Consider the following 27,880-nt stretch of genomic DNA (forward strand, 5'->3'; position numbering starts at 1 on the left):
ATGGTTTACACTAATCAATCTTAAAATTACTTTCATTATTTTCATAAGTACTAGTAGTTGTATAAATATATTGCAATTATTATAATTTTTGTTGTTAATTTATTGATCTTTTTGTTTTTAATTGATTCTTGATCAAGAAATAATTCTCTTTGAAAACAAAATTTAAAAAATCAGATAACTTTAGCTATACTGTAGAAGATTTAAAGCAAAGCTGCTCCCCCAAACTTAAGAGAGCTAGGATATTACTAAGGCTATGGATGTAGCCTGTATGTAGGATTTATTGATATCATAATTTTATTGATATTAATATTATCATAATTATGAGTAGCAGTAGAAGTAGTATCATTTTTGTCATCATCATCATCATTACCATTATAATTTTCAAGAAAATAAATTCATAAAATGCTATACAAAAATGACACACTAAAGGGGTACTTTGAGCTGAAAATAATTATAATTACATGTAAATATATCTAAAATTCACTTAGGAAAATGCTGCAAAATTTCATCAAAATCTGGTAACAAATAACAAAGTTACATTTTAAATTTAGCAATATTCATATGCACGGCGTTATGAATATCCATTAGGTGGGCTGATGATGTCACTTCCCCACTTTCCTTTTTTTAATGAAATCATTATTATTTCATTTTTTCATACATGTGTGAATTGTATTTCATGTATAATAGAATTTTGTTGTCGGAATGAATGTTGAATGCATTAATTAATCCATTTTAAAAGTTTTTGGAGAAATCTAAAAAAAATAATTTCATGTCATAAAATACAAAAGAACAATTGGGGATATGACATCATCAGTTTGCTCATTGCATATTCATGAAGACATGCCTAGAACTGTTTCACTGAAATAATTCAAATCTTTAAAATGCCATAAATTTATTATTCCTTTATTATTCCGATTTTGATCAAATTTTCAGTGTTTAGTTTGTCTGATTTTCCTTTAATCTGTCCAACTCAAATTATGTTTAGCCTGGAGTATCCCTTTAAATTCCAGGATTTTGATATCGGATATACCGGCCCCATCCTTTGAAATTCTCCTAAAACCCATTAAATCAGATGTGTGGATGAGAAGATGGAATGGCGCTAGGAAAGTAATCAATATTAAGTAACTCTCCGTATACACTATACAATGTGTATCTCTGTGTGTATGGGGAGAGTGCTGGGTGGTGCACTCAGTGAGGCATTCCTTTTTTCCCGCCATTTCATCCGACGTCTGCACACATGGCCATATGGGATGAAGGTGTTGGTCATGTGCTAGTTTTTACAGGAAAGGATGCGCCAGGTACCTGAGAAATTTCACCCATCCAACCAGGAGATGCTCTTTTGCATCTAGTGGATGCCTCTTTCAGTGCTTTCTTGGTAGATGATAGTGGTGTCTCACTGGTGATGCCTCCTAACATCTGTTAGAATTGGCTTCGCTGAAAAAGCTTTGCTTGAAGTTGATGAGAGGGTGCTGAGGATAGAGAGATTTCTTCAAGGTTTGCGGATGTGAGGCGAACTGATAGTTTACCAAGAAGCTTTGACGTGTTTAGTGACTCTATTTAGTGTTCAAATTACTTGGATGTGACAGCCGTTGTCTTCATTTGTAGTAATACTCAGTTACACCTTCTTGACTTCATCTTTGTATTTTACTATAAAGCTTTGTAAGTTACTTTTATGAGCTGCACTCTACTACTGTGGTGCTCAGTTGTGACTTTCTCTCCTAGGAGTGCAGAGGTTAGCTAAAGTGGTGCCAAAGCAGAATTAATGAGCCTTCTCTTCTTTGATAGGCTGACGATGCAAATAAAGTACTCTTGTCTTGGGAACTGTTTGAACTGTGAACATACATAGACAAAACACCCTGTGAGCTGAAACATACTGCAGAACTGGGTCATAGAAGCATTTCCTTAATAGCCAGATTGAAAAGTTCTTGAGCATAAACATTTCACCCCAAGTGGACTCTTTGGTTGGACTGAGATATTCTTTAACTGAAGAAAGTTTGTGGTGACGTTGTTTGAGAGCAATATGACGGCCGAAACTCTTTACCTGTGTAACTTCCGTGTGTCTGTGGATGGGGAGTGGTTATGCCTTCGAGAGCTTGGTGATCTTAACCTGTCCCCCCAACTACAGTCCCCTGCTGAAGAAGGTAAATCAGAAACAATCTTATTCAAAATCAGAGATTTTATTTACCGGTAAACTCATATATTACAGGAGAATTGGGCTCTCTTTAATGAAGCCTATTTTTAAAGAAGTTTCCCAAATTCAGTAGTGAGCATTAGTAGGTGCAGGGAAGTGTGAGTTCCACAGTTAAGATTAAATCCATGTCATTTTCACGGAATTTTGCAGAGTTACTTTAGCACCTAAATATTCCAAATACGCAGAAATTAAAATGGGTTCATATGCTTGATTTTTGCTATCAAGCGTGAAATTTCACCCATAAAGCCTTGAGAAATGCACAATAACTATAATTTTGCATTTTTAGACCCCACGAGATCACAACGTTGAGTTTATACCTCTATTACTCAGTCAACCTCCATCTAAATCTAATTTCCCTAAATTTCACATTATAATCTGTATTTTTCACAAAAAGATATTAAAAAACTCATATTTTTATGAATAAAGTGTAATTTTTTAAATCATATTGTAATATTACTAACTGTGCAATGGTACATTTGGATGGTTTCGCATTCAGCCCCCATTTTTTAGTAGAGTCTACTCAATTTTGATTTTCTTGTGTACAAATAGCTAACAAGGAGTTTTATAATAGATACCATTATAGTAAGTTTTATGCAATAGGTCCTGGAATTCGAAAGGTGTTGGTAATGCTTAGAATATCGTATCTCATGAAACGCGAGTATAATCTACTCCATTCTAATTGATATTTTTGCAAATTTCTGGTTGATTTTTATACTAATCAACATTGGATCAAGGGAACATGTTTTTTTTATATAAGTAGGGAATCCATTGAAAAAAAGACAAGAAAATTAGAGAAAGAGAACTAAGAGACTGGAAGTTCCTTGAAAATTAATTCATTGTTAAATATTGTTGTGTTTTTTAAATCACATACATCAAGCAGCTAATAGATTTACTGTGAAAGGAGTGTAGGAAGGGGCTAGATTGAGAAACAGAGGAAAAAAGTGCAGCCAGGCAGACCAGTACATACAGGGAAAATATAGATAGTGGGGAGAGATAGGGGGAGAAGTAGAGACTTACAGATACACATGAAAATAAAGAGAGAGAGAGAGCTTGAATGGGGAAAACAGAGTCGGATGATTTGATAAGATACTAGATACATGTATTAAGATTAAAAAAGTAAAGCATTAATGTTGATTGTAAGATGTAAAAGATGAATTAAATCAGTGCATATAAACTACATATAGATGATGAGGATTGATAGATAGAAAAGATGACTGCAAGAGAGAAAAATGAAAGACAGAGAGAGAGATCATTTTGAAATTCTTCACCCCCACTGCACACGGCATCAGAGAATAAATTGCAAGGTACAGGATTAATTGAAAATTAATGTGGAAAAGTGGAAATACTAGCATGAAATGTGATTCGAAACATTAGCTTTGGCTATTCAGCTAATCTAGAGGAGTGCCTCGCGCTCGGCTCCATCAATTTACTCCCAGACAATGCATCAAATGCAGAAAACCGGACCTAGTAATTTATTAGGATCATTTGGGATGCATGAGGGGGGGAAAGAGTATGTTACCATGGTAACCCATCCATCAAGTTGTGACATCATCAAGGCAGAAGAGGGGGAAATGAGGAACGACAAGAGGGAAAATGTTAAAGGCACCGCACATTCTGCATTCATTATCTTTTTTATTTGATTTGGATAATCATCAAAACATGTACCATACAAGTTGAGAGCTGCTTCAATCACAGCCTGCATGTATTGAATTCAATACATATTTGCCCGAATTCACAAAGGTGGTTTTTAAAACCCAAGGTTGAGTCCATGGTTTATGCAGATTTCCTGTATAAATTACGCTTATTTTACCGTGTAAATTAAAAAATGCTGATGCACGCTTTTGTCACAGTGCGCCAAATTGACGCTTGTTGCCGTGGTTATCCATGCTATTTTATTCACGAGTCCACTGTTTTGAATTAATGAGGGTACTCTTCAATCAGTGGACTCATGAATAAAATAGCGTATCTAACCATGGTAACAGGCGTCAATTTGGCACACTGTGACAAAAGCGTGCATCAGCATTGGACATTTTTTATAAATATAAACGGGCCCGATATGCGCTAAATTAAGCGTAATTTGTACAGGAAATCTGCAAAAACCATGCACTCAGCCGTGGGTTTTCAAAACCACCTTTGTGAATTTGGGCTTTTGTGTTTGGTACAAATGCATGTAAATCACTACATTAGTAATATTGCTAATAGTGCTCATATATTATAAACCCTTTACTTTTGAATGTTGAATTTAATTCTGTAACCAGGGATAAGTTTGTACCGTAATGTAAAGTGATGTATACCCCTTATTCCTGAATCTCAGCTGTTATTGGGCCTTGCTTTATAAAACGTGTCGTGAAATCTTGGCATCTGATTAGCTGAAAGTTAATTTATCTTTCAAGATTACAAAAAAAATAACTCAATGAAGCAACCTCTTTTATAATGTACTTTCATGCACTATTTTGACAGTGAGAGCACTTGATTGCCCTAACAAGATTTTGCAATTAGGTTGTGACTTCGGACCTCCCTTTGAGGATGTTATTCATTCATAAAACTTGTGCTTTTGTCATTTACAAGCAAATCTTGTTGGTTATGAGTAGTTATGATGGAATGGCACTGTTTGAATTTTCAATTTAGATGATAAGGGGGATATTTCACTTCAGGGGTTACAGATATTTTTGTCCTCTTTCTGAAGGGCATGAATATTCTGTACTTGTACAGTACACTCATACACCCATGTGTGTACATGTATATCTGTACATGTATACCAACTACTGTATCTTTTATTCCATGGCAAGTCTTGTTAGTAACTTGTCGCTCTTAATATTATTACAGTATATTACAGTACCAATGTCAGTGTTCATATACATACATAATATCATACATCGTACATGACAAAAAGACTATACATTGATAATGTATGTATATGTACATCATCAATTTCTAGCTAAATCAGAGGATTTATCATAAATCAGATACTTGATTTAACTCTTTCATCCCTCATGAGTAATATTATATTTATGATTACAGTTTAAAAATTTAAAAATTGAAATAGATCTGTCAAAGGGAATAAAGTCTTTATACTCCTACATGTGATTGTAGTACTGCATGATAGATTTAGTGAGTGATTTCAGTTAATTAGAGAAGTTATTTATAAATATTCATAGTCCTGGGACGCAAGGGACCATTTCATGCAACCCGATAAGTGCGTTCCTTTAACCAAGAGAGTGGGCCAGTGAGACATTAACTATAAGACGTGGTCGCCACCGACGCCCTGCCATGCCACGACTCTGAGGCCTTGTTTGAGGGAAGAGACCGCTCATTGGAAATTCACACACATCCGTAGCGTCCCACACTGCACTGTCCATGTCCGAATGTTCTCCATATGTTCACTGACATTTGTACAAATGAATATGAAATGTACATTTGTATGAATGTATAAAACCATTTCAAATCATGACAATGCCACTTGATCCCAATAGGTGGACACTTTGCAGATGGGATAGGGTGTGATTTGCTTTTCTCCATTTTAATGAAACTTTTACATTTTTCCTATTTTTCTCTGTTCACTGGTGCAATAGATAGTTATTGACTACCCTGCTACAGTTAATTTTGACACTATAACAGACATATGAGTTAACTTAAACCATATGAAGTACTCACTTTTTTATCATAACAAAATGAGAATTGTATTTGAATTATGAACAAATTAATTTTTCCTACATGTACATTGACATTTTGTTTGTCTTTTTATCCCCTATTTAATGATTTCTCCATCTGAACATTGTGTACAAATCTAGCCATTTAAGACAAAATGATGAAACGTTGATAACATGTATAAACTAAATAAAACATTAATGTGTACATTGTGTACATTGTAGTATATACATGTATTCCCAGTAAAATCAGCAGACAAAATTCCCTCTCCTTATACTAATACACATACATGTACTGTGCATCTGTGCATGTCTGTGTACTTCTTTGAATTGATCAATGTCAGCGCTAATTGGTTTTCCCCAAGGGCGCACCCCTGTGATATGCAAAGCATTATCAAATCAGAATCGTCTCTTCTGTGTCGGAAGACTTCAATAAGCTTTAGGGTTTTAATGTAGACTGGTGATGAGGAGAGTTTAGACTGTAAGCTTCCATTTGTTCAGTGATTTCATATCTTCATGGGATAGCGTAATATGTAATGTTATTGAAATTGAAATAATAATAATGGTTATGATAAAAAAGATGATGATTATGGTGGTGGTGGTGGTTATGGTGGTGATGCTGATGATGGTGGTGATGATGATGATGGTGGTGGTGGTGATGATGATGAAAATGATGATGATGATGATAGTTATGATAAAGATGATGATGTAGATGATGGTGGTGGAGGTGGTGGTGGTGATGATGAAGAAGATGATGATAAAGATGGTGAATGATGATTGTGTTGGTAGTGGTGGTGGTGGCGGTGGTGGTGGTGATGATGATGATGATGATGATGGTGATGATACTAGTGATGATGATGATGATGATATTGATGATATTGATAATCAATGACGAAGATACATGTAACCATATTACTGGTGTTACTAGTAATTATGTTTAAGTGGTGATGGTGGTGTTGGTAGTGATAGTGGTGTTGCTGATGGTGGTGATAGTAGTGTTGTTGGTGGTTTTGATGATAATAGCAATGATGATGATAATGGTGCCAGTAGTAGTTATCATGGAATGTTGTGATTTTTTGTATGGATTAAAAAAAAATAGTATTACAATAGATGATAGCATTGAGGGGGTTTAAAAGTGGAAAATTGTTGAACACTAAAAAGAGTCATACTGCACAGACACCATCAAAGCTGTCAAATATCCCAGAGAACTCTTTCAAATGAAGAAAGAAAGCAATGGTCCAAGAATTATTGATCATTCAAATTCATCCCTCAAGTTTTCAAAGAAACAGGCTGAGGAACCTTTAAAAACATCTGTACCCTGGAGTTGTTTTTCATGTTGTGTGTCACCTGCCACATTTACAATGAATCTCCACTGAAAGCGGAGGGGGGCCTTGGCCGAGGTAGAAACATCACATAATGCTACGTTGCTCAAAAATTCATGAGATGCACGAATGTTCCCATATGGCATGCACTCCAAGAATATTATACAGTTGCTCACCTAAAGGGCGTTTTCTTTTCTGCTCATTGGTTTTGCATTTCAATTCATGTGACAATGTGATTTCAGGATCATGGAAGATTCTACACTTTTGTATGTTTTAACTGAGTAGAAATGTGTGATTGCCACTATATAGATCGCACTCAGTCTCTGTGCAAATGTCACCATATGGTATTCTCAAAATGCAATGTATAAATGAGCGTGTGTTTTGAAAATTTAAAGGGTAGTATTTTTTCATGAATATTTGTCATTTTAAGTTACACTGGTCCGTATTCTGAAGTCGGGTTTAACTTAAACTCCGGTTTAAAGTTGTGATTTAAGTGTGGATAGCCAATTGTTACATAAATCACTAACAGTAGAGATATAATATTTCAGCTCATTTGACTCTCAAATCATTCGTAATTGTCTAGGAAGTATAAATAGATGATTGTCTTCACCATCTATGAATCAGGAAAGAGCACAGTAAACATAAGAAATATACAATGTAATAAAAATTTTGACACTTTTGGCTTCCCATAATTTTAGCACAGAGTTAGACCATGGTCTAAGTTAAACCTGACTTCAGAATACGGGCCACTGAGTCAATCAATGTTTGTTTTTCATAGATCATTCTTAATTTTCAAACTTGTACAAAATTGATACAAATCTTCCTCATGCAGAGAGACTATTCATTATCTCTGAGAACTGATTATTAATTTTTATAACCAACCCATGTTTAGTGCATGTATGTAATCTAAAAATTAAAAGGCATCTGATGAAAATTCAAAGATATTTTTCTCTTCTGCATTATTGTGTTTGTTTAAATATTGATATAGGTTATTGGAAGATATTTAAGCGTGGGAATCCAAACAAAGTGAAAAAGTTGTTTGAAATGGACAATAAAAGGTGAAAAATCAGAGAAGCAGATATGAAAGTTTCTACAAAATTGGATTATGAAAGATATTGAGTTGTAAAATTTACCAAAATATGCAATGATATATCATCTTAATTGTAATTTCTTTATTATTTGAAGTATGAGATTATCCAAACATTGTTGTAAATTTTCACCCCTTTATATATTTTCAGACGATAGTGTCATCAAGAATCCAGTGTTGGTTGAAAGGGCCAATCTTCTCAATGTTGCTAAGCTGTGTATCAAGACTTTGATAGAATCAGCAATGGAAGAGTCCACAACACTAGATGATATAACATAAAAAGAAAACTTTATAATTTGAAGTATTGGAAATATAAATCATTTCAAACTTCTTTTTTTTCTTTTTCAGATGACAGTGTTATCAAGAATCCAGTGTTGGTTGAAAGAGCCAATCTTCTCAACGTTGCTAAGTTGTGTATCAAGACTTTGATAGAATCAGCCATGGAGGAAGCTAGGATACTGGATGATGATTATGTTCCTCTTCAACAATTCTTTGTCGTCATGGAGCATGTTATGAACCATGGGGTCAAAGGTCAGTGGTAATATGATTATATATAGTTGTGACCTCATTTATCTGTGTGTTTACATGTTTACATTTACATGTGTGTTTTCTCTGCTTTGTAATTTCAATTGAGTTCGTTGGAATAAACTTCTTTGGTCTGGACCATGATTTGGAGAGTTCTGGAGCATGCTTTTATTCTTATGTTTAGTTCTCTAGAATTTAAGGGGACCAGTTAATTTTGTGATCTTTCTGCAAGATATACATGGTTTATTACTATTTTAATGATTTTTTTAACAGTATTTTAAAAAAAGCCAAGAATAAAGATGAAAGAATAATTTGAAGTGTCTTAGAAATGTAACTTGCTGGTAAGCTACGAATGCTGCTATATCGAATCGTGTAATGCAGGCGAGACTGCCACTGGTATTCCACTTGTTTTGTGATTATATTAAACATGTTGATTTTGTATATGCAGTGAATTTGATTTTGATCTGATTTTCATACAATCAAACTACAATATTGTGGTTAATTGAAACATTTTCAGGTAAGAAGACATTCCTGGAGAAGAAACGTTCGTTCTGGAACGCTGTGGAGTCGTTGGAGAAATCCCTTCCAGACTTCTCAGAAATTATTGACAGTGTGAGGAATCTTCCTGGAATCAAGTAAGTTTCTTTTATCAGCTGTTCTACAAATTATCATTGGAGTGGTGATAGATTCATTGAAAAACCTATGCTATTCAATTCATTACCATTTTATCATTCACAGTGTAGAAATTTGTTTTGCTCACATTAAAAAAAAAAATGTGTTAACATCAATGATGTATGAATGACATAGATTACTTACATGTATATATAAATTTATGTTATCATACAGAATGAAATAAAGACAGTGACAAACAAAATTATCCAGGATAATATTATCAATGAAAATATAGACTTGTAAATGATTAAGCGAAGATGATTGTCAGGTAGAAAAGAAGAAAAGAATATTGAGATGATGACCTGTAGGAGACTGAGCCTGTTTATATGCAGGCTGGGGTCTTTGGAAAATGCAAGTTATACATATTCATTTTATAATAGCCAGTCTCTATTGTTGAACATCAAATTATGTTGATACATTTTTCATTATTTACACATTTTGAAGTATACCTGTATGTTCCTAATGTTAGCATCTACCTCAGAACTCATATTAAATTCACCGTGTAAAGTTCTCTATAATAATTCAAAATACTCATTTCTGTTTCACAATTGTTTCACAAATCAAAATTTTAGACAATTAGCTCATCTGAAAGAGGAACCCTTGCAGGGTTAAGTAATCCATTGACTTAAAATTCATCAGTTATAATATTGATACAAGGATCACACTGTTCTAAAAGCTTATCCATGAGTTAATGACAGACTGACAAATTTATAGAAAAAGCTGAATTCATAGATTCTTTCTTTCAAATTGCTCAGGTATTATTTCAGATGTGAAACAGGCATAAGATGATACAGAAAGAGTTGCATTCAAACTAAAATTTTAAAAATCAATCACTAAGATCAAAATACACACTTCTGATTGGTTGAAGATCAAGTTGCAATTGATTTCCAGATTTGTGTTTGATTGCAACTCTTTGTGCAACTGGCCCCCAGAAGAGGGTTGATTCCGTCCAACTAATTACTCCAATATTCATTAAAGTTTGATCAGACTGTAATTAGGAATGTGCATTTTCATGCCACCCATCATTAGAGCATCATCAATAACAACTCACTAGTGATATGATATTGCATTAGGGCATTCATCAAATCCCTATCAAGCTTGTTTTGACGATAATCAATTGGGAAATTACTCTTTAATTACTTTGAGAAAATGGGTCTTGACTTTTCCTTACTTCTAGAGTCAGGTCTTTATTAGTTCTTCAAGTTCTTCAAGCTACACTGACTGCCTCCTTCAATCCTGAAGATTCTTGCTGTATTGTAGTACCGGGGGGCGGCAGGTGCAATACACAGGGTGAACACCCTACTCTTTGACGAATAGTGCATTGGTTTTAACGCGCATAGGTTGTGACTCTCCTATACACAGGACCAACATTTGCGTCCTTTCCGATGGACGGAGTGTTTTCCAACTGCATTCACACCTGCACTGAATACAGTGGTGAGGCAAGCTAACACACAACGCTATAGCATCAGATTTTTTGTTAGACGCGTTTCGGCATGAGCGGGACTCAAACCCCTCACGTTGAGATCTACAATCTTATCCGAAACATGCGCTCTAACCGACTGAGCTACGCTGCCTCCGATTACAGGGGATTGAAGAAAGCTAGTAGTTCACTGCTTTTATTCACTCGCATATAAAAGCCTTCATGTTTAAAATGATTAAAGAAGAATATTAATTGTTTGCTGTTAAAGTATATGTAGATGTACTTCACAGCTTTTTTTTTCTGTAAGTGTTTTCTCCTATATTCTCTTTTTGTTATTGTGTTTATGGAAATAATCATATTGAGAGTGTATATGTATAAGTTATGTTATTGCCTTAAATTTCTATGGTTGTTTAGCTGTTGACAATTTCATCATGGAAGATCCTTGTCTGTACTCTTTCATTATCAAAAGAAATCAAAGTCTCTGATTCAGCAGCATGTGAAATTGCTGAATATATATAACAGATTAATTGAAAAAAATGTATTTTATGCTTTAAAAATGTGTTCTATTACTACATTTCCTTTCTTTATAAGAAAATAACAAATTAGAGTATCATTATAACCACAGATATAGAACCAAATGCTTTTTCATTATTGTTATTATTATATTGCATAAATAATCTTTTAAATTCATCAATGCATCACTATACATTCTGTTTTCCTTTTTTTTTCATTTACTAGAACTAGTTTAGGGAGAGGAAGAGCTTGGTTGAGACTGGCAATGATGCAGAAGAAATTAGCTGATTATTTCAAGGCACTCATTGAATCTAAACATTTATTAAGGTGAGTAAAACACAAAGGGAAAGGGCATACAGGGCTAGCACTGCAGATAAGCATTTACACATGAATTAAATGTAAAGTAATAACCAATTATTAAAGGTTATTGTATGCATATTTTGTGTATAAAATGATTGACCAGTAACTGGGCCAAGAGTTTACTAGGTTTTTTTCTTCAAATTTTTAATTGTTTGAAAATGTTTGTTTTACTGGCCTTATGTTTTCATTAAATTCTCATTTAAATATAATGTATTAAAGTTGGCAGCCCTGCACTTGTTGATCTCATAATCAAGCAACTTCTTCATAGCATTCAATGAACTGTGAATGCATTTTGAATAGCAATTAGTTAAAAAAAAGTTGTGGTTCCTTGTATGAAGTCAGAATCTTTTTATTAGATATCTTCAAAACAAAATATTTTTGTCAACCTTGCACTGAAATTATCTTGTCTTTATACAAAAAATGACATTCTTGTGTAATAATGTTAGTGGATGATGATGAAAGTCTTCTGAATCTTTCAGTGAATGGTACGAGCCCACAGCTTTAGTGATGGAAGAGGAAGCCATGGTCATCGCCGGTCTCCTTGTCGGTCTCAATGCAATCGACTGTAACTTCTGTCTAAAGGGCGATGACCTCGACTCCGCGCCATCTGTCATCGACTTCAGCATGTACTTTAAAGATGGCAACTACCTTGATAAACCTATGGAAGCATCGTCTGGATCCCCAACGTAAGATTACACATATGGGACAGTACTTGCAATAGCTTGAATTCATTTTACTTCACAATTGCATAAAAAAAGACATAAATGTATAAATGCAATTACAAAATGTGACATAAACTGAACTGAACATAGCCAAAATTAAAAGGAATGGTGAAATGAACAAATAAATTGAATTACAAATTTTAATGCCTCTTATTTCTCTTTAATTGGAATAAAGTTCATACTGTAATGGAGTCTTCTCAAGATCACCAGCGGGAAATTGAACATATGGGACTGAAGCTGAAATATATGCATATGGAAAGCCATGACACATTCTCTTTGATATTTTTTGCCTCATTTTCTCTTTGTTGACAAGAGAAAAAATAAGTTTCATGCTATTTCAGTGGTATCGTAGTTGAATAAAGGGCTTTTATTTGTAAGAAAATGCAATCAAATTCTAGTTGCATGTCTGGATAAAAATAAATATGTATGTGACTTATTAGAGTTGCCTTAACATCAGATATTGTGCCTCATCGTGCAGTATATTTATATCTTCATGTATAATGCCCAGGGGCGGTATTCTGAGGTCATTTTATCTTTAAAATATTTTATTTTATCTCTTAAAATGAAATTGGTATTCTGAGATGACATTTTATCTCTCAGTTTATCTTGCGTATAAATTTTATCTTGCGTATCTATGATGATACGCAACAGAGCAGTGGCTGCGTAGACATACAATGTACCCATCGCGTATCTGGCCATTGCAATGCGGGTGATGTGCTTGCGCCCAAGTTACTTTGAAGAAAAAATAAAATAAACTTGAAAGAGGGTAGGGGCTATTTTATCTCCGCGACGTTGATTTCGTCAATATTTCTAGGTGAATTAACTCCAAATAATCGCATGAATATTAAGAAAAATAATTATTCATTGAGAACAACACCTTAAAGTTATTCCTGTACAATCAGGAAGCATTTCATAAGACTTTTCTTGACTAATATTGTCTTTGAAATGATGCTTGAAAAGATGCGATATAGACCTCGAAAAGATGAGAGTATTGCCATTTTTGTTAAAAAGAAATCTCTGTAAAGACGCGCAAGCGTATAGTTCAAGCGTATTGAAGTCAATAAATTGACGCAATCTCACTCCTTCGCCACACCTCCTGGCGGAATGGATTTCCATTGGTTGAGTGATATGAGAGAGCTATAAAAGCACGTTTCTAATTGGATATTGATTAAAAAATAGGTGTGTCTTACAGAGATAAAATTGTTCTCAGAATACCAATTCGGAGAGATTTTAAGGGTATTTTATCTCACTGATTTTAACGGAGATAAAATATTTTATTTTATCTGAGATAAAATGGATCTCAGAATACCACCCCTGTCTTGCGATTGATCCGATCAAGCACAACTATGGAAAGCCGTCAATGCCAACATCTAAAATACATGTTGTTTCAAAATATTTGATAGATATGATGTATATTCACGCTTTACTTGTTGTCTCAACAATTCAGCGTCCTCCTCTTTGTTTACAAAAGGACATTATGCAAAATTTCCCGTAGGAAAAATGATGTCATTGATGGATTTACATATAGTTGAGGTTGATTGGATCAATCACAATTCTTTGTGAGACAGGACCCTAGATGTACTTCCAAGCCATGTGATTATATCTGTTTTTAAAACATAAAAGATTTTTTAAGAGTGTCCATTTTGTTTTTTCTCACATGCTCTCACATCATTTTACTCGGTTATTTCATGGGATGATTATTTACAGAGTGCCAACCAAGGTCAACCTTGCCACATTGCTTGATCAGAAGAACTATCTTGAAGAGCACAATCGTCATCTGACCTCTCAGATATCAGGGCTTCATGCACGCATCAAGGCTTTAGAAGAAACTAATGCTAGTATGAAAGGAGAGGTAAGGTTTCCATTCAATGCAATTAGTTACACATGCACAATGATAGAAAAAGGTTTACCGAGCGACGTACAAACAACTTAAATGTGAAAAGTATGACATTGCCTAAGTAGAAAAGTAAAAAAATGTTTAAAATGGGGGAAAATACACAGGAGTGATATCAAAATGGGTAGTGAGGGATATATACAAAAGAGAGTGTCCGAAGTATAAAAAATATATATGTATATATATATATATTATAAATAAATACATGATATGGGGAAAATATCATCCTTGGTTAGAAAACTTTTAACAGTAGTTTTACAGCTCTGGCTTTGATCATATATGTAATAATTAAGAGAAAGGATAAGATGAATCAAATGGAAGGTTTGATTAAACTTTCTTTGTTAAGATAGTCACAGCATATACCCATATTGCCTTTAAAAACTTGAACCTGAGAGTAAATTCTGATTCAACGTTATGGCCCGTATTCTGAACTCTGGTTTAAATTAAACCCTGGTTTAAAGTTGTGGTTTAACTATGGAGAGCCAATTGGGGCACAAATCATTAACAGTACATATCAAATTTATTAACTCCTTTGACATTCAAATTGTTCATAATTGTCTGGGAATGATAATTGAAGTATTTTGAAGTATTTCACTTCATTATGAAAGCAACAGGAAAGAAAATATTAAGCATAAGAGATGTACAATATAAACAGACTATTTTATTGTTGGGCCCCCATGATTTTAGTACATAGTTGGACCATGGTCCAAGTTAAACCTGACTTCAGAATACGGGCCTATCTGTTTAATTCATATTTCTTGTCTTTGATCAGCTTGCTATGGCCAACAATAACATCCTTAGTATACAGGCAGATAATGATTTAATAAGAGCAGAGAACAATACCTTGAAACATCATACAGAAAGAAAACTAGAGGTAAGTGCAGGGTGGGAAGGGGGGGGGGGGTCAACTGCCATCCATCTCCTGTGGCAAAGCTTTTTGTACAAATATCTCTGTCATGTTTTTTACTGCTCACATGGAACTATTTCCTGGACCCCATACTACAACCCTTTATGGTGATCGTGTATTTTCTCTCCTTTCCCCTAAATTCTAAAGCTATCTTTCCATGTTTATTCATGTGGCCTCCAATGTAAATTTATTCAAATCTCTTCTGTAGACTTATCATACAACCCTCTTTTTCATTATTCTGTATTTGTTTTCATTTGTTATTTCATTTGTCTAATTTCTCTTATTTGTTGTACATGTATGCTTTGAAATATTCATATTAACCATGAGTAATAAACAGATTAACATCACCCTACAAAGATAGTAAGGAATTGTTTGAGCAGTGTTTGTCCTGTTACAAATTACTCTGTATATGGAATGGTCTACACTATTTTTCGCTTCAAAGAGATCAAAAGCCAAAGGAAATACCTACAAGGAACAATTGTGGTATTGGAGTAGATATACTGGTAATCGTGTCAAGGTGCATCAAAGAACATTTTGTTCTTCTCCAAATAGCAGTGATCATGCTGTTTACTCAGCGTTAACATATTTTCCTTTCTTTTCAGATGGTGAAAGCAGATATAGAAACAGAAAGAGAGACATATAATACTTCTAGACATGGTCTTAATGAGATGTACACAGAAGCAAAGCAAAGATTACAACAAGAAACACAAATGAGATTGGTGAGTCTGAGTCTATTTATTGGTGAAACTGCAGTATGTACTTGAAAGAATTTTTTTCCCCTTCTACAGGGTTCTTTATTTTCAAAAAGCATAATTACACTGTATAAACATTTACAATTTTTTCAGACAATCAGTAAATAAACAAAGTATATACATAATTCCTAATACATAGACATATAGTCAAACAGACTTATTATACAATCAATAAGTTGTCACAGCCAAAGCAAATTTGGCAATAAAAATAAGAGATCTGATACATAATTCTAAAAAATAAACATTGGTAATAATTATGTTTGTTAAGGTGACAGATTGCCAGCCTGTTCAGAAAAAATTCTGAAACGAAACCTTTTCTTTCTGAACTTATTTCCTTAAAAATTTGTTTCATATATATATTTTTCCATTTCATAATTATGTTTTAAATTGGACATAATTGTGGTAAATAAAGTTAACTCTATTCTCAATTTGGCTAAATATATCTCTTTTCTTATGATCATTATGAGCATTATTATTTGTACCACAATCAATTTGTTTTCATTCGTTAATACGATCACCTCTCGAGTATTTTGAAATATCCATGATTCTATTCTCGACCATATTACATTAGAATGAGTACAAAGGCAAAATATATGCATAATTGTTTCATCATTATCAATACAAAAAGTATATTTCATATTTGCTGAATTGATGGAACTCAATGAACTTATTTTCAGAAGTTCATTATTAAATTCTAACATTTGAGCTATGACACTATAACCTAATTTACCATTACCCAAATGAAAACTGGACTATTCCATTTAAGCAAATTAGGAAAGATGGACAGGTTATTAAGTTGCCAAGTTCAGAAGTTGAAGATTATCAATTTTATTAAAAAAAATCACTAACCCATCTCCCCAAAAGAATGAATTAAAATTTTGATGATATAATTGAGTTGAATAAATAAATAAAAATGAATGAATAAATGAAAAATATTAAATTAAGATAAATAATAATGATAGAATGTATATTATTTGAATGAACAAAATGAACAATACTTTAAAACCCCAATATAGATTTGTTAATGTTTTGCAGATTATGCTTTACATATTCTCTTTATGTTTCCTCAATAAACATTTTTTGTGCTCTGCTTGTACAATGATATTGTGGCTGATTTAAACCTGAAAAGAGTGAAAAATGTTTGGTATTTTTTTTCACCTTGCTGTTGAATTCAAATTTATCTTTAACATCAAGAAATTATTTTTTTCACATATTCTTTGTAGGATGTTGAACAGGAGCTTCAGCTTCAGATAAGCCTTAAGATGGAGATGGAGATGGCAATGAGACTACTAGAGAAAGATATCCATGAGAAACAGGATTCAATCATATCACTACGGAAACAGCTTGAAGATATTAAATCTATTAATATTGATCTCTATAAGAAGATTCAGGTAAGAACAGTGTCATTATCATCAGCATAGTATCATCATCATCCCCATCATCATCTTCATCATCATCATCATCATCATCATCATAATTATATCTTCATCATTATCATTATCACCCCCCATCATTGCCATTATTATTACCACAATAAATTAGCAAATATCTTATATGAGATCGTCTCTTTCAGACCACTCTTGATCTATTGTAACTTCTTTCATTTCATTTGACAATGAATTCAAAGTTTGAGAATGAATAGTCTATAAATTTACCAAAACTTAATACATGCTTTAAATTCATGACCACATATTCAGATTAAAATGAGGGCAATTTTCCTCAAATATGTCTGACTTCCTAGACATATCTGGGACTATCTGAAATGATCTGTCTCTCTTTCATATGAAGTTTTATTTCTCTCAAAGGAGGAAAATGGAAGTCGGACGTAAAAATTAGTTGATTATTTTATGGAATCGCTCTTGAGTTTTCAAGTCATTTTCAAGTGATAGCCAAGCTAGACTGGTTCACCGTCTGTTCTTTCCTCTAGGGCACTGAAGAGACAATGAAACACAAATCTGAACTTGTGGGAAGATTGGAAGAAAAGACCAATCAGATGGTGGAAACCATCAAACAGCTTGAGGAAAGGTTAGTCCTAACAGTAAATTTGGTTCCAGGACATTTGTTCCGGTGACAATTGCTCCGATCGAATATCTGCAGATTAAGCCAAACGTAAAACCTAACATCCAAAGCTACATGTAAATAAACTCATTCCTGAAATTAACATTATTCTGAAAAAAAAATTATGAATATCCAAACTCTAACCCTGTACTCTGTGAGATATTAAGACCAGGGGGGTGTTTCACAAAGATTTCAATATGACTTTGAGTCGAACTTAAATGCTGATGCATACATGATATGCAACGCGCGATCTTATTGATTGATACACAATAGTGCGCGTCCTCATGGAACAATCTGACCAGTGCGGTCAAGCCTTTTATACCGCACACAACTAGGCATTTAAGTGCAACTCTAAGTCATACTTAAATCTTTGTGAAACACCCGCATGAGCAAATGTAGCAGGAGAATATGTTGTGTCACCGGTAAATTGTCATTTGGTCTACACCTGCTTTGTCTACTTTCCCTTTGGTGTCATTCAACATGGTCCAATCCTAGGTCATCTACAACTAATTGGTCTACTAAGCTTTAATAGTTAGAATGAATCTATAAGTTGCAAATATAAATTTTCAATTTTTAGATGGAATTTTAACTTTGAATTCGTAATATATTGCAAAAATAGGATTCTTGCTGCACCCTCTGATTATAACTCCAATCCCTGAAATATATTTCCTTACCACTGAACTCAATCTAATTGCACTTTGACTATTATAGGAGACATGGGATTAATTTTCAGGAGCAATAACGAGTTTCAGGTTCCAAATTAATCATAAGTATTGTAAGTGATTGCCACTCAATTCTAAAGAAAGTATAGGCCTATTAATTTAGCCCATTTACCATTTTGTTTAATTTTGAGTCAAGCTTTACCCATTTTATCTGATATTCACTCGGTATAACACAACTAAATCTATATAATTAGATGAACAATTGGAAAATCGCATCTTGATTTAAAAGTGCTCAATGATAATGATAGGTAGATTATAAAGTGAAAAATAAACCATCCAGGCATTAGACTTAAAGGGGAAGTTCACCCTGAAGAAAACTTTGTTGTAAAAATAGCAGAAAAAATAATAAAAAATATTGGTGAAGGTTTGAGGAAAATCCGTTAAAGATTAAGAAAGTTATTAGAGTTCAAAGTTTTGTATTTGTGACGTCATAAACGAGCAGCTGCCCCATATGTTATGTAATGTAAAATGCATGAATTTCAAATTTTGTATGGTTCCTGATGACTTAATTTTGTTTTCTATTCATGATCGGGTGTGAAATGATTTGTCTGTTGATATACAAAAGGTACAATGAAAACCATTTTCAATTTTCTGAGAAAATGACATTTCATTGATTTTTTACCATTCGCTATATAGGAATGCGGCTCGCATATGACCTCACAAATCAAGTACACTGTAATTGAAATTCTAATAACTTTTTAATACTTTGATGAATTTTTCTCAAACCTTCAGCAGTATTTTTTATTATTTTTTTCTACTATTTTTACAATTAAAGGGGAATCCAGCCTTGGCCAGAACATGTTGTGTTGGGAATGAGAAAAATAAATTAAACAGAATGGTGAAAATTTGAAAGAAATCGGACAAGCAATAAGAAAGTTATAGCTGCTTTAAAATTGAGATCACTAATACTATGTAGATTTCAAATTAGCAACTGGGTAAGTAAATTATGACAAGGGGCAAGGACAACTTTCCCATAGGCCATGTACTTTATGATCAGGGATTTGTGGTTTTCTCCTAAGTACCCATTCCCCTGGGGCAGTAATCTAAATATAACCCAGGTAGTATATTGTTTTATGTCCTCATGAAAGAAAAATATAATTTGAAATAAAACTTTTGGGTAAAATGACATTTTAGCCATAATATGTATTGGAGTACATGGAAGAGTAGTCCTTGCCTTACATCACTATGACATCCCATATGCGGCCAATTTGAAGTCTCCATGGGTATAGTGATTACCAATATTTACAACTTTTAAAAATTCATAACTTTCTTGTTGTTTGTCCAATATTGTTCAAACTTTCACCTATCAGCTTGTCTGATTTTTCTTTTCCTTATAAAAACAAGTTTTTATTTGGGTTGGATTCCCCTTTAACTTTTAGACTAAGTGGGTATTATTAGACCAAGTACAGTGTAGACCAAGTGGCAATTAGACAAAATCTATTTGAGAAGCAGTCACAAATTGGATCAGAGGTTCCTGCTGTGAGCCTTGCCTGTTGCTTGTTGGAAGTAATAATCATATCTGAAAGATATCTGTAAAATTATTATGATTTTTCAATTCAATTTTTCAATTTATTTTATTTCATTTTCAACAGAACAAAGTAATGTGGTCAAAATAGTTACAATGAACTTATACAGACAAAATAAATTTAGGCATGTACAGTATATGATATTTATCTATAAGTAAAAGTAAAACAGAGTATTATATATAAGCAAAATATCATAACCATGTTATGAATATTACAGACATGAGCATATCTGATTGATCATATTTGTAGAAAACCATTTACACTTTAGATAAGGGATTTGTATTAAGCGCTATATAAATAAAGAATAGAAACATTTACATATATATAGGTATGAATAGAAACATTGTATCAAGCACTATAAATGTTGCATATCAACTATTGTTATTATTATATCTGTCAAGGTTCATTTCATGGTATACTTGGTGGTGTTAAGCATGCACTATATGTTATATTAGATCATTATTAAATACACAAAACTAAGAAATAATTTTGATTAAAGCAGATTCAATGCAATCATACAGCACAATTATTGATGCATCACAAAGGCTGTCCGCAATTATAGGTCGCATATCAATGCTTGCTAGCTAATATCAATACCAGGGTTACTTTGTGCACACATTGGCCTATTGGAATTCGTACACTCAAAAATGCAGAAATTTTAGGTATATCCAATGTTTATGACCATATAACGAATCATACAATGCCAGGGAGAACGTATGCATTCAATAAGAAACCTTCAATTACATGTATATGATCCATCTTATATGAAATAGATACAGAATGATTGTTGTAGAATAGTTAGTTTACTTGTTGTGCGCATGATCACCCACTATACCCGGGCCCTGTTTTAAAGGGGTACTCTGGGCTGAAAATACTTATATCTAAATAAATAGAGTAAAATTAACACAGCAAAATGCTGAAAATTTCATCAAAATCTGATAACAAATAGTGAAGTTATTAAATTTTAAAGTTAAGCAATATATTGTGAAACCATTTATATGCTTGTCTTCATGAATATTCATTAGGTGGGCTGATGATGTCACACCCCCACTTTCCCTTTTTTTCATGTTATTGTATGAAATTATTATTGTTTCATTTTTTCATACATGTGTGAATGATATGTCTCCCTTATAATGAAATAAGTTGCAGCAATGAATATCTAATGCACTAAATCCATTGGCAATCCATTTTTTTTTAGTTGTTGAAGGAAACAATTTGAATAAACCTAATTTCTTATAATAAAATTTAAAAAAAACAAGTGGGGATATGACATCATCAGTTTGCCCATTGATTATTCATGAAGACATGCCTAGAACTGTTTCACCGGAACAATGCAAATCTTTAAAATGCTATAACTTGTTATTCTTCGTTCGATTTTGATCAAATTTTCAGTGTTAGGAACGTCTGATTTTTGCTCTATCTGTTCAAATTCTATCATTTTCAGCCTGGAGTATCCCTTTAAAGTTTGTTATTTTTTTATACAAATTACATGACATTCTTTGAGCTTTTAATTGTAGCACCCTACTTCTCTGTGACAACAAGTTTTTTGAAGCAGGTTCCCTTATTGGTACATTATTTGCATCTTATGTTTTATTCATGAATTATATGTAAATTACATTTTTCAGTACCGTATTATATTACATCACCATCCATACTCTAAAATAAGTTGGATTCTAAAATTGTTTATCTTCAAAGCCTGATGCACATGCAGCTTTCTGTATTTAAAAAAAAAATAAAAGAGGGCTTGCACGATTGCACAATTATGCTAAAGGCAATTCAAGAAATGCTTAAATCTTGTCACATTAGCAGTTTCAGAATGATTGAAACCCTTGCCTTTCTGCATTATCTATAGAATTTTTTCTTTTACTTTTTGTATTCATTATTCCCTATTTCTTTCTTTTTTTATCATTTATGCTGAAAATTATCATCCTTGATGTGCTACTCACTCCCCTGGTTGGCATGACGATCATTATTGTGACCCCATGTGGCCCTTTGTGCTCCTTGTAAACTTGTAGACTACGAAACACGGAACGAGATAAACAAGCTTGCGCAGAAACCGCCAGAAAACTTGGGATGCAGATCGCGGAGAGGGACATTAAGTGGTATGAATCTCGCTTCCTACCATATCTACCTACCTTTTTGTCTTCTCGTTCCTTTCCATTTATTCTGGCATTATTCTTTCTACCATAGGTGTGCTTATTGACACCCTAGCATTCTTTATTTTTGTGTGTGATTTTATTTTCTGGTCTTGTCAAAATATTGAAACATTGTCTGTAGTATCTGTATTACTTGCTATCATATTCAAAACTTTAGTTCAGTATGGCATTTAAACTTGTTCTTTTTCTTCTCCATTTCCTCTTTCCTCTTCTTCCAGTTATATCCAGCACCAAGCATTAATATAGTATGATGCAGGTTTTTTACTGTGAATTGTATTTGGTAGTCATAAAACTTAGACTTTTTACCTCCAAATCATACCCAGCACTTTGCTGATTTCTATGTTTATATGACAGTTAACACTTCAATTCACATTTATCACTGTCATTTCGCCTATTCAGTTCCAACCTAGCGGCCGATCTGAAAGTTGAAGGAGAGTGGAGGGCCACCCTACAAAAGGAGATTGCACAGGAGAAAGAGCTGATCTCCCAGCTCCAGGCGGAGGTGGCTGATGTGGTCTCCCTCAGGGAGCAGCTTGCTTCTCTCTTGGAGAAACACGAGGAGCTCGGCAAGACATGTCATGAACAGGATTTGGCGTTGGCCGAGATGGGATCAAAGCTTAGCGAGTAAGAACTTCTCTTTCTCATGGTATCAATAGCATTATGTTTTCCGTTTTTTTTCTCTCAATACCCTTAAGAACAATTTAATGAATCAACTTCAAATGTGGTTCAAAAGTATATACACATAAGAGTGACAATGATTTAGTTTGTTTTGGGGGTATCATTGTCAAATGTAAAAAGGTCATTGTGTATCTAAAGATATTTCAATTTTGTGATGACTTGATTTATGCATGGAAGTAATGAGGGACAATGGCCTGATTAGATTTTGGAGTCAAGAGATGAAAGGTCACAGAGGTCATTAAATAGCTAAAGGAAGTTGTTTTTGCAAATGCCAAAGAACAGTTTAAGGAACCCACTTAAAACTTGACTATTTGTATTTGGTATTGAGATGATGGAGATCTCGAATGATATTGAGGTCAAGAGATCACAGAGGTTGTAACTAAAACCTGAAATATCCTTTTCTTGCAATAAACACATGTAGGTCTCAGCTAAGGATGGACTCTATGAAGGAAGTTGTCCAGTCGGCCGAAGGAAGGGTTTGGGCCGATGATAAAGACGTCAAGAACTGTATGACTTGTGATAAACCATTCTCAGTTGCCAGAAGGAAGGTAGGTCCTCTACCTAGTTTATATTCACTTGGTCTATCAGTAGATGGACTAATTTTCTGATCATCTTTCACCATCTGTGCCAAACCCTTGCGTTCTGCTCTGCTATCCATGGACAAATGGGAGCAACTCTGTGGAATGAGTTTCTTTAATAGTAAATGAGGAAATTACATCATTGTTTCATATGGAAATATAGAGATTAAGTTGATTTTGAAACATCTATATTTCAGATATTGGGAGATATGTGACACCACCAATTCCTTTAGCATCATGTAGAGCATAAGAAAATATCCCTAATTAAAAAAAAGGTAAATTTTTAAAAGAGTTGGATCCTTTTGTGAGTGGATGACAATGATATAAATTTGGTGTAATTGCCACTTGGTACAGCCATCACTTGAGCTAACTGTCCCTTATTTGAATTGCCCATTCAGTCAAATTTCCACTTTTTCGACTCGCTTTTTACACTTTGTCTAATCATTGGTTGATTTGGAGTTGATGTCATTGGTGTTACTGTAGTATTAACAACTTGTGTGTTGTGTTCCAATATGTTGCGCTCCAATATTGACAACGAACCAAAATGTGGTTAACAGATGGTCTTTACAGACAGGTGATCACTGAAAAAGTGAAGGGGGGGAGGGAAAAAAGGAACTAAGAGATGGAGAAATATGTTTTTTCTTACATGTATATCGCATTCTGTAAATCCTGTTCAGTGTGGTAAAGAAGTCTTTACAGTGCATGCATACGGAGTGCTTTTGTAAAACCCGCAAGATTCAGATACATGTAGGACTTTCTGGATTTGATTGGTCTCAACTGACAAACAATCATCCCAAGTTATAAATCTGGGCCCTGTCTTAAAAAAAGAGTTGCGATCCGATCAACCACAACTATGGACAGCTATCAACATCTAAAATGTATGTTTGTCCAAAATATTTTCTAGATATGATGTATATACATACATTCATCATATTCTTGAAAATTCAGAGTGGTTCTCTTTGTTTACTAAGGATATTGTTTAAATTTCCTGTAGAAAAAATTATGGTATGGATGGATTTCCATGCAGTTGAGATTAATTGTAACTCTTTGTGAGAGGGGGCCCCGGTCTGTCCCTATTTTTACATGTATTTTCTAATGGGAGAAGATCTTTTCACAAAATCATATCTTGGACTGATTTCCTTTACAGCACCATTGCAGAAACTGTGGCGGCATCTACTGTGGTCCTTGCTCCGACAACCTCATGCCTCTCCCCTCATCGGCTAAACCGGTCCGTGTCTGCGACAACTGCAACACAGAACTTCTGCAGCGCTACTCTGCAACATCGAGATGAACCTGGGAAGTTCTCCCCTGTCAAGTCTTGCCTGCTATCTGTATGTCTTAAGTTGAAGCTATCATTCCTATCCATTATCTTTGCATATATTTGCTGGATGTATTGCTCTTTGCCGGGTGAAGCTATGGAGGTGCCATATTGGTAAGCCCTGGCACCTGTTGAATCATATGTCCAGCTTGCATTGCTGTCCCAAACCACTGATGCTTATACTTACTGGATGGCTAGAATACTGTACTGAATGAAGTCATTTGGGTGCCATGTTGGGTTTCTTCTGAATCCATTGCAGAAAAGTGAATTTCACTATTTTTGGGAGTTCCAACATGGCTGCAGCAAGCTTCAGATCATGTAGGGCCAGTGTTGCAAAGCGCATGAACTAACTAGAATCCAGTAAGAAGCATTTTGATCCATGATCCTGCTGAAAATACATGTAGCTGTAATCGTCCTTTATGCAGCTTAGTGACAGCATTCATTTGAGTATAGGTATCTTACCAAAATCATATCCAAACGCATTATTTCACTGTGGCTTTACGGATCTCTCATTGTTTAGTCAATGCAGACATGGGATGAGGAGAAAATAAAAGATATTGCGGGAGATTCCATTTGAGTATGGGTATAAAAACAAAACTCAAGTCCATGACTTTATTGCATGCAAGATTTCGTAGCAGCTTTCCCGATCTCCAATGCATTGTCAATGTAGACATTGAAGAATTAGACAGATAAAGATGCTGAGTGAAATTCATGCTCAAATCCCGTGTTGAACATGGCTCTGATTCTTGTAAAAGAAAATACAAAATTTACTTCATTCTCTTGCTGCAATATACAAGAAAAAGAAGACATGTTTGCTTTATCAGCTTTGAAATTCAATGACATATATCATAATGAGTTTGTAAACCTCTGCATTTGCATTGCACCATTAAAAAGTAAAAGCAGTATAGTCTACAGGCCTTTTGTAGAAAAGAAAAAAAAATATTACTTTTGTATACACAATATTTTATTTCATGAACATGTAATGATATTTACTTAAAAACAAATTATTATTGGGGATATTTCATAGAAGTAACATAGATGTATTAAAACCATGTTATCTTCTAGAAAAGAAAATACCAATGACTCATTTTCTCACTGGTAATGTATCGGTGCGTCACATGACAAATATATAGATCAGATATCTTTCAAATATTGTTGATTTCTTTGATTAGAAAACACATCTCTAAATGCAATTAGAAAGCTGTAAATCCTGTCAATTATTATTTGTCTCAATTTCTTGGCTTTCTGATAAGATTTTCTTACCATGTAAGCCAGACTTTAGCAAAAGACACTTCTTTACTGCACATTTTTTAAAATGAGTTTTGATTGATATTCAATATTACGCCTTTATTAGTTTCAATCAACAGCTTGATCAGAATTCCAAACAAAATTTTGTAGGGCTTAGAAGTATATGCAGTTATACAAACCTCTCCCATGGTTTCAGTCTTTTTCCATAATATCTCACTTCTCTGAAAGGCAGAGCCTAGACACACACATTTTGGGGATTAAAGGGAGAAGTCAACCTGAAAATAATTTGGTTTAAGTAAGAGTAACAGGTGGAGAGGAGTTAAGAAAGATTGATTATTTGGGGGAAGTTGCAGTTAAAACTCACCTCATTCCAGATGTATCCATGTGGAAAAGGTCTAATGTGGCATAAGTGAGCCGAGTTATTCTTCCCTGATCCATTGGAATTTATTGAATTTGGAACAAAGGTAGTAAATTGCGTGACTTTCAAACAAAAGTTTGCAATCAATTTTGGACTTGTGGTCTGTCACATGGTCACCTACTTACACAAGCAGGGTTTTTTTAAACCCATTTCCTCTGGAGAAGCGGAATCCCCAATAGTAATACTATGGCAAAAATCCTCTAGATATCAATGGGCAAATGGGGATTATTATACAAATGATGCACGTAAGCGCGTGCATGCAGGGCCAAATAATGAACGATGTGCAAGAAGAGCCAATGGATATACCGCACCGAGGTCCACAGGACCGAGTGCGGTAAATCTATTTGGCGAGTCGAGCACAGAGTTCATTATTTAGGTCCTCTATGCACAAGAATGCGTGCATTTTTTGTTTTATACACCCCCCCCCTCACCCATGTTACTGAGTTGCCCCGAATGCTATATTAATTTTGATCTTAATTCTAGATAATTCTATAGTAGATAATTCCAGAACTCGCGCTATCCTGCACTCTGACGTCAGAGAGCAAGATAGTGCATTTGGTATGACATCAGAGTGCAGGATAGTGCAATTTGCTGAATATCATGTGATCCTATTTAGACCAATCAGGGTCCTGTAACACAAAGGATAGCGATTGATCGTACGCTTGATTTCTACGATTGATTGCACATTGTAGTCTATGGAAACAATCGTACAAAAATGTTCTAAGATCATTGCTAAGTTTTGTGGTACAGGCCCCAGATTACAGAACCTTCTTGGGAGTTGTATAAGTATTATTATCAATCCAAGATTATACTTGCCTTGATGTTAAAGCAACTCTGTTGTATATAGAAAACATTGATTATTTTACCTATTTACTTTTTAATATGCTTCATATTCATAAACATAAGAGGTACAATGCTTCCTTTGGTACATATGAATTCTAGTTTGGACTTACTTTAGGTATAACCAGGGGCATTTTTTATGAATCTTATAATTTATTTCAAAAATCAATTTTAGTTCATGAAATATGAAACACCCCCTTGAATATGTAGAATCGATCACTGAAAAGTTTATCTTATTGGGTGTGACAACATGAGAAAAAAAAGTTTTCACAATCATGAAATACTAGTATAACCTGTTTTGGTAAGCTTTCACCTGCAATGCTGCA

General features: G+C 34.0%; 1 protein-coding gene across 2 annotated transcripts; it reads left to right on the forward strand.

The window, feature by feature from the left end:
- Positions 1-1,070: 1,070 nt before the first annotated feature.
- LOC129282125 (RUN and FYVE domain-containing protein 2-like) lies at positions 1,071-27,229 on the forward strand. 2 transcript variants are annotated; one of them, XM_064113553.1, is made up of 14 exons: positions 1,071-2,141; positions 8,596-8,778; positions 9,290-9,407; positions 11,603-11,704; positions 12,217-12,423; positions 14,167-14,311; positions 15,126-15,227; positions 15,863-15,979; positions 17,236-17,403; positions 17,940-18,037; positions 22,334-22,420; positions 22,874-23,098; positions 23,574-23,700; positions 24,878-27,229. In XM_064113553.1, exons 1-14 carry the CDS (start codon positions 2,021-2,023, stop codon positions 25,019-25,021), a joined length of 1,944 nt encoding a protein of 647 aa, XP_063969623.1. In that variant the 5' UTR covers positions 1,071-2,020; the 3' UTR covers positions 25,022-27,229. The 2 variants fall into 2 exon arrangements, with proteins under 2 accessions (XP_063969623.1, XP_063969626.1); XM_064113556.1 differs by lacking the exon at positions 22,334-22,420 and having other exon boundaries at positions 1,217-2,141; positions 24,878-25,974.
- The last annotated feature ends 651 nt before the right edge of the window (positions 27,230-27,880 follow it).

Source organism: Lytechinus pictus, chromosome 18 (assembly GCF_037042905.1).
Source record: "Lytechinus pictus isolate F3 Inbred chromosome 18, Lp3.0, whole genome shotgun sequence".
NCBI classification, from domain to species: domain Eukaryota; kingdom Metazoa; phylum Echinodermata; class Echinoidea; order Temnopleuroida; family Toxopneustidae; genus Lytechinus; species Lytechinus pictus.

Coding starts and splice junctions, on each gene's coding strand:
- LOC129282125 (XM_064113553.1), top strand. CDS start 2,021: ATGACGGCCGAAACTCTTTACCTGTGTAACTTCCGTGTGTCTGTGGAT. Junction 8,779..9,289: donor TATGAACCATGGGGTCAAAG/GTCAGTGGTAAT, acceptor AAACATTTTCAG/GTAAGAAGACATTCCTGGAG. Junction 15,228..15,862: donor ATACAGAAAGAAAACTAGAG/GTAAGTGCAGGG, acceptor CTTTCTTTTCAG/ATGGTGAAAGCAGATATAGA.